This window comes from Sardina pilchardus, chromosome 22 (genome assembly GCF_963854185.1).
Source record: "Sardina pilchardus chromosome 22, fSarPil1.1, whole genome shotgun sequence".
In the NCBI taxonomy this organism is placed as follows: Eukaryota; Metazoa; Chordata; class Actinopteri; order Clupeiformes; family Clupeidae; genus Sardina; species Sardina pilchardus.
Window position 1 is genome coordinate 3,758,122 of NC_085015.1, and position 7,216 is coordinate 3,765,337.

Below are 7,216 nucleotides of genomic sequence, written 5' to 3' on the forward strand. Positions count from 1 at the left end.
GTCATGTGTATGCATTCTTGGGCGTATCAGCTAAAAAGTGGTAGCCTGATTGCCATCGACTTTCAAAGCTCTGCAAGACTTTGGTCTGACCAAGAGCCTGTGCTCACCGGTTTCTCCAAGAGCATGGTTGACCCGCCTCCTTCAAGTGCCTCGATTTGCTACTGGTCGATGTTAGAAAGGGGTTTGCCGAGTTTAAATTAATCACAACACTCTTTTCACTGCCTTGAACACGCCTCTACCCAGAGCCGTTGGAGCTGCTCAAAGTTGATTGGTTCTCGACCAAAGGGGGCAGTTACGCAGTTTCGTGGAATTCAGAAATCCTGCCCGATTAGCAGTTGGCAAGACCAGCGACAGCAACGCCAAAGGTGTTTCGTCACTGGGAGGGCGTGCCAGGCTAAAAAAAGTGGGTGTATTACGCAAGCACAGGGAAGAAGTGCTAATATCGATTTATTAAGTATTCCGCCACATGTATGAAAACAGCGCACATCTATTTTGTGTTGAAAAACCTCCGCCTTCTAAAAGCAGGTGTAATTCAAATTGCGGTTAAATGCGTCTATTAGAAAAACTTTTAGAGACAGCAGAATTAGTATTCAGAGCATCAGTTTTCTTCATTGTACTATGTCAAAAGCAACCTTAAATTTTGTTTGCCTCTCTAAAATCGTATTTTCTCTTTCACGACATACAGTAGCCTACACTTCCCAATCTGTTAGACTAGGTATCAAGTCATATCCCTAGTCTACATGCAGTAGGCTAAATAGTTCAAGTATTTTTTTCAGGTGGATTAGTAGAACTTCTAGGCCTACTCTATCTGTAGCTGCTCATTGACATCTCTTTGTATCATGTATGATCGCTAAACTTTGATTCTTTTCATTGTTGCAATATTCAACTGCGCTTGTGGCTCAGCTCTGCACGCGCAATTGGCGTTGTAGAGGGGGCGGGGACGGGCGTTGATGAACGCTGTTAACGTAATGAAGTGACAGCTTAGTAAACTCCACGCAAGGCACAGTGTTCGCATTCTGCGCATACAAAAACTCGCTATTAGCACTTTCTTAGTACATCTGGCCCTCAGTGTCTCTCTTACTCACTCACTCACACACACACACCCACACACACACACACACACACACACGCACACACACACACACAGCAAATACTCTAAAAAAGCCCATTTCAAATGGAGAAATATCACTTATGTGATACGTGACAAGTGTATGTTGGTGCAGAGCAGTACCGGTAGTTCACACACACACACTCTCTCTCTCTCTCTTATACACACACACACACACACACACACACACACACACACACACACACACACACACACACGTCCCGACTCCCTACTGTACAGCTTGACTTGAGCAATGTTGGACCCAACATTAAGCTGCTCTTTCTGTGTTCAAACCGTGTGTGTGTGTGTGTGTGTGTGTGTGTGTGTGTGTGTGTGTGTGTGTGTGTGTGTGTGTGTGTGTGTGTGTGTGTGTGTGTGTGTTGGGAGGTTATGCATTAACATCTGTATAAAACAAAGCTGGAGATCAGTAATGCCAATATCATGTACTATGTGAGAAGTAGGAATGTGTAGCTGTCCACTCTCTCCACGTCTGAGTGTCCAGTTAGTGGTGGCAGGTGTAATTCATGAGTTCATATTCATTTAGTTATGTAGACTATACACATAACTTGCATAAGTCCTTAGCGTAAATATTAAAACGTGTGGAATGCAGAGGTGGCTAGGCTACTGGTTATTAGTTTGCATTTATTATAGGCCTCCTTGGCAGCGTGTCTGTCTGCGTGTGTGTGAGCGCGCATGAAGATGGGGGAGAGGTAGAGAGAAAAAGAGAACTTAGTTGGGATGACACTGGCGTGTTTAAGTTCAAATAGCACTTAAATAATAAAGTTATGTGCATATGTACAAAAGCAATGTGCTTTTAGGACCTGAGGCCGAGTCACGTTATAACTTTCTGACAAGTTATCACCTTCGGGGATTCATCATGAAAGGCTTTACCACTGCCACGTTTATTTCGCTAGTGAGTTTTAAATTCTCAATAAAGCCTGTTGTTTTGGCTTAGCCTAGGCTAAACGGATCATTAGCCTGCACAACACTAACGTTACGTTTTATTTCGGCTTCCCTCGACTCTCTCTATGGCTGCTATCTAACTCTTCATCCGAGGCTACACATTAACAAGCGCAACGTCGCCAAATGGGGTTTTAGAAATTAGCCTACGTTAACTTACGTTTAGCAAACGGTGAGACTGTTTGCTTTATGCACAGCATTACAGTTTCATTGGGACTGATAAGTTCCTATTTCTGTTGCTGCCTTTTGCAACTTTCGTGTAGAAGTTTGTTACTTCTTGCAGCGCCAGCGACATGGGCTGCTTTCTACGAATGAGCTCGTTCCCGTTGTTCAATTTCTCCGCCTCGAAACAGACTTTCACATCGTTCAGCCTCCGGTGTGGATTGGCTGATTCGTTGTGCTTAGCAAATCAGATGGTGTGGTGGGCGGGACATTGCTGTAGAGCTCAGAGTGATGAGTGCAGGCAGTGGAGGCCGCGTTAGGGACAGAACGGCTGCAAAATATGTTATCGGCTTATCGGTGAAAAATATGGCCGATACCGATAACTATAAAAATGCAGAATATCGGCCAAAAATATCGGCCTGGCCGATTATCGGTCGATCCCTAGTGTGTGTGTGTGATAAGGGGAGGATCGCCACTGTGAATCCTGTGCTGAAGTTCCAGACTCAATTGTGTCATGGTGCTGCTTTTTCTGTGTTTAACCGTGTGTGTGTGTGTGTGTGTGTGTGTGTGTGTGTGTGTGTGTGTGTGTTGAAGGGAGGATCACCACATGGATGCCCCACAGAGGAGCTGTGAATCCTGTACTGAAGTTCCAGACTCCAGCCACTGGGTCCTGGTGAAGCCTGAAGTCTCCACAGAGGAGAGCGTCTCCACCTACAGCCTGAGTTCTCCTGCAGGGAGCTATGAGTGCCCAGAGTCTGGTCTGCGCTGGACGGGTGCTGGTCCAGTCACCCTGCAGTACCGCTTCATAGACTGGCATCTCTTGGCTGATGAGCTGCCCCATATGCAGTACAGACCAGCTGGCCCTTCAGTGGACATTAAAGTCATCTCAGGAGAGCTGGAGGAGATCCACCTGCCACATTTCCTCTGTTTGGGAGGTAGCCCATCTTCTCTGAAGGATGCTGTGGAGGTTCTGCATAAGCAGGACAGTGGAGTGTTGATAGAGAAGTGTGAGCTGAGTCGCTTCCATGCCAAGCTTGTGAACCCCTCCTTCTCTCTTCTTGGGCCCTTCTACTCTTTGATGTCTCTCTTTCTCCCAGGGAAGGAGGAAGAGAGAGAGAAACAGCTGAAGATCCATGCAGATGTTCAGGTCTATCAGAGCAGCACAGTACCCCTCACTTTCCGCACGTACCTTCTGCCAGAGGATGCCCAGCTCAGGAAGTTATTGGAGGACCAGGAGGAATCATACCGAGGTCACAACCTCAAGAAGCCCCGGCCTGTGAGACCTCTTCAGATGCACGAGTTCTATGCTTTGCAGACTGACTGCAACTCCATGATTAACCCAGTAGATCTGGATCTCAGATACAGCTCCATTGCTCCCAACTTCTTTGAGGTGTCCATAAGTGAAGCGTCTGATTTCAGCATGGAGCTCCTCAGCTGTGCAGACCGACAGAGAATCTGGCAAGCAGGGGTCAAGAAAACAGAGTGCCGCTTGGACAATCCCCACCAGAGCAGTGACAACTCATCGGCTGCAAAATTCCTCAGAAGGCACCGGTCAAATCTGGTCAAGAGGGTAAAAAATGTGATGGCGGTAGCCGATGAGATGTTCTCACAAGGTCACGTCAAAGAAGAAGATTACGCAAACATCAGGGTGGCAACCCCAGAGCAGGAGAAGATGAGGCGGATGCTGGATTGTTGCAGCACTTCAGCACAGGGGGCGCTACTCAATATCCTTCAGAGGGAATGCCCTGACCTGATGGAAGAGTTGGGACAACCAGCAGTAGGACTGTAGGATATCCTAGATGGGAATGCCCTGACCTGATGGAAGAGTTAGGACAACCAGCATTAGGACTGTAGGATATCCTAGATGGGAACGATGTTGTTAATTACTTTTGAACTGTAGGATATCCTAGATGGGAACACCCTGACCTGATGGAAGAGTTGGGACAACCAGCATGAGGACTGTAGGATATCCTAGATGGGAACGCCCTGACCTGATGGAAGAGTCGGGACAACCAGCATGAGGACTGTAGGATATCCTAGATGGGAACAGTGTTGTTAATTACTTTGTACTGTAGGATATCCTACATGGGAACGGTGTTGTTAATTACTTTGGACTGTAGGATATCCTAGATTAGGGATGGGAATCGAAAACCGGTTCTCGTTCAGAACCGGTTCCCCATGTTTAGATTCCTTGGAATCGCTTGGCAGTTTTGCAAACGATTCCCTTATCGATTCCAATGGGCACGAAGGACGTTGCCACGCGGGTTGCGTAGCTTACGCAAGATACGCAACGTCCATGGCGTCGTCGAGTTCAGCGCAGCCGACTGCCATGGATGCAGCACAAATGGGTTTACACCCGAAAGGATGACAACAGGGCAAGTACAAAGCAAAGTGGATATTTCTTGAACAGGAGGAAATACTACAAATGTGCAGAAACATTTCCGTAGGCTACAGTGAGTTCTATGACTTTGTAAGTAGGCTACACCGAACCAAAAGAAGAAATCAATCAGTGGTTGCGCAATGACATAGCCTATCGATGCATGACAAACACACAAAACTTCATAAGGCTAATGCAGAAAAGTATACACCAGCGTTCAATGCCCATTGCCCAATCAGTCTCAAATGCTAGTTAGTTTAAATAAGTTAGGTATTAAGTTAGGCTACATTTGACGTTAGAGCACAAATGCAGTCCAAAACTGAAAGCACTCGGAGGGCGCAAACCTCCGCCAGCACCTCTGCAAAAGGGTTTAGCAGTAGCTAAACTTCATAATGATTATGATAAATGATATAGCCTAATAATAATAATAGCCTAATAAGTAATAGGCTAAAGGCTTACATTTAAAGAATCAAAGAAAGAAAGCTGAATAGCCGCCTTGGCAGAAACACACAAATTGAGCGGACTGGTGCGATAGCCATAAGTCCTCCTCTCTTGGTCTCTTTGTGTAGGCTAGGCCTATGTGCAAGAGCAATCAAGAAGCAACAGAACAAGAAAAAAGGTATTGTTTCTATCATGTGTCTTTATCTATTTGATGGAATGAGTAGGCTTTAGGCTAAGCCCGTGAACGCAAAGCAGATAAAACTTGCGTGTTGGCAGCCAAAATAATATTGCAAACGTTGCTTACAATCCTTAAATTATGACCCGAAATTATATTTAACTGAAATAAATAAGAGCTCTTCTTAATATTTTATATTGTTGATTAGTTGGTTTGATATTGTTGTCAATTAAAAGTCGTTGTACACCATGGGTTTCCAACACACTCGCTTGCCGCCCCGTTCTGAGGCTGAAGCAGGAGACGACATTTAAACACAATTGGAGGCATTCCAGCCAACGTATTTAATTAAAAGTAGGCTAAATCATGCATAGGCTACCTAAATACTCAATATAGGCTACTTGGCTAATGCCTACTGAATAAGGTTTCCATAAGCCCACAGCACCCACATTCAATGAATGAATGAAAGCAGCGCTGTCTCGTAATAAACAGCAGGTGGAAATACCGACACTGTTTCAACTACATGAAACGCAATCGTGATGCATCAAATACCCCCGAGCTTTCAGTGGTCATCAGTCACAACATTTAGCAATATAAGCAAACTGTCCAAAATTAATTAAATCCCAAACCAAATTGAAAATCTTTCGATTTTGATAGCCTACCGGTAGGCCTACATGTCTCATAATGAAACACGCAGACGGCCTGTCTCCAGTGCACGTCTGCCCCAAATAAAGTCCTCTGCTTTGTGCAGCCTAAGCAAATGAAATAATCTAGCCATAATTTGAGGATATATGGTATAGTTTAGTATAGACCTTTGAAATTATAGAGGTTTGGTTTAGCATAGTACCTACTTTTAAACAAACACTTTTTTTCTGTTTCACCGTTCATGTTAGTGCCATTTGCCTAGTTGTAGCACCTGCTATTTAACAGTTAACATTAAATGAACGCAACCATCTCATGCATTTAATTTAGAAGATGACTGTGACAAGGGGCGGACTGGCTCAGAGGCTGGCAGTACATGTCTTAAGCCTACCTTACACTGACAAGATTTGGGAAAGATTCTTGAAAGATTGTAGTCTTTTAACTAATGCCCCTCATTCAGACTTTACTCAAAAGACTACAGTCTTTCAAGAATCCTTCCCAAATCTTGTCAGTGTAAGGTAGGCTTTAGTCTACCTCTAGCCTCTCTTTTCACTTCTGAACTGAACTAAAGTTGATGCTACTTGATCGATTTGTTATTTTCTCCAAATGAGAGAATCGATAAGAGAATCGATAAAGAACCGAATCGTTTCGCAGAATCGAAAATGGAATCGGAATCGGAAAAATCTTATCAATTCCCATCCCTATCCTAGATGGGAACGATGTTGTTAATTACTTTTGTACTGTAGTATAACCTTGATGGGAATGGTATTTTTTAATATTAAAGTTTATTTTTACTCAAAACTCATTTTGCTGCATATGCTTAAAGAATTCAGGAATGAAAACGAGCCATGTGCCTAAAGATGGCATTGTGGAAGAATATTTTTTTAAATCATACTATGAACATTTTACTATTTTATTATTCAGTTACCTTATTTTATGAGAGAGAAATGATGTCATGTCTCTGTATGTGGCTGTTGGTACACCTGTCACCAGATTGCTTCCACCAGGTAGCTCTGGTGCCGTCGTTCCTTCACTGCAGATGTGAACTCTACATGAATAGAATATATACTTTTTTGATTCTTTTTTGTTTCTGTGCATTTAACACACACAGCGCACACACAGTGAGGTGAATCACACACTAACCCAGAGCTGCCTGCCCAACCAGTGGCGCTCGGGAAGCAGTGAGGGGTTAGGTGCCTTGCTCAAGGGCACTTCAGCTGTGGTGGACTGGTCGGGGATCGAACCAGCAACCCTCCGGTTACAAGCCCGAAGCCCTAACCAGTACACCACGGCTGCCCCACATGCAGCTCTGGTGCCGTCGTTCCTTCACTGCAGATGTGAACTCTACATGCAG

The 7,216-nt window shown here is 44.6% G+C and overlaps 1 protein-coding gene across 1 annotated transcript in view; it reads left to right on the forward strand.

Moving 5' to 3' along the window:
- Window positions 1-6,313, forward strand: part of LOC134070513 (NACHT, LRR and PYD domains-containing protein 1 homolog) — a 24,498-nt gene extending 18,185 nt beyond the window's left edge. The window contains exon 9 of the mRNA XM_062526897.1: window positions 2,825-6,313. Coding sequence (XP_062382881.1) covers window positions 2,825-4,019 — 1,195 coding nt within the window. The 3' untranslated portion in view covers window positions 4,020-6,313. The remainder of the gene's footprint in view (window positions 1-2,824) is intronic.
- Window positions 6,314-7,216: the final 903 nt, after the last annotated feature.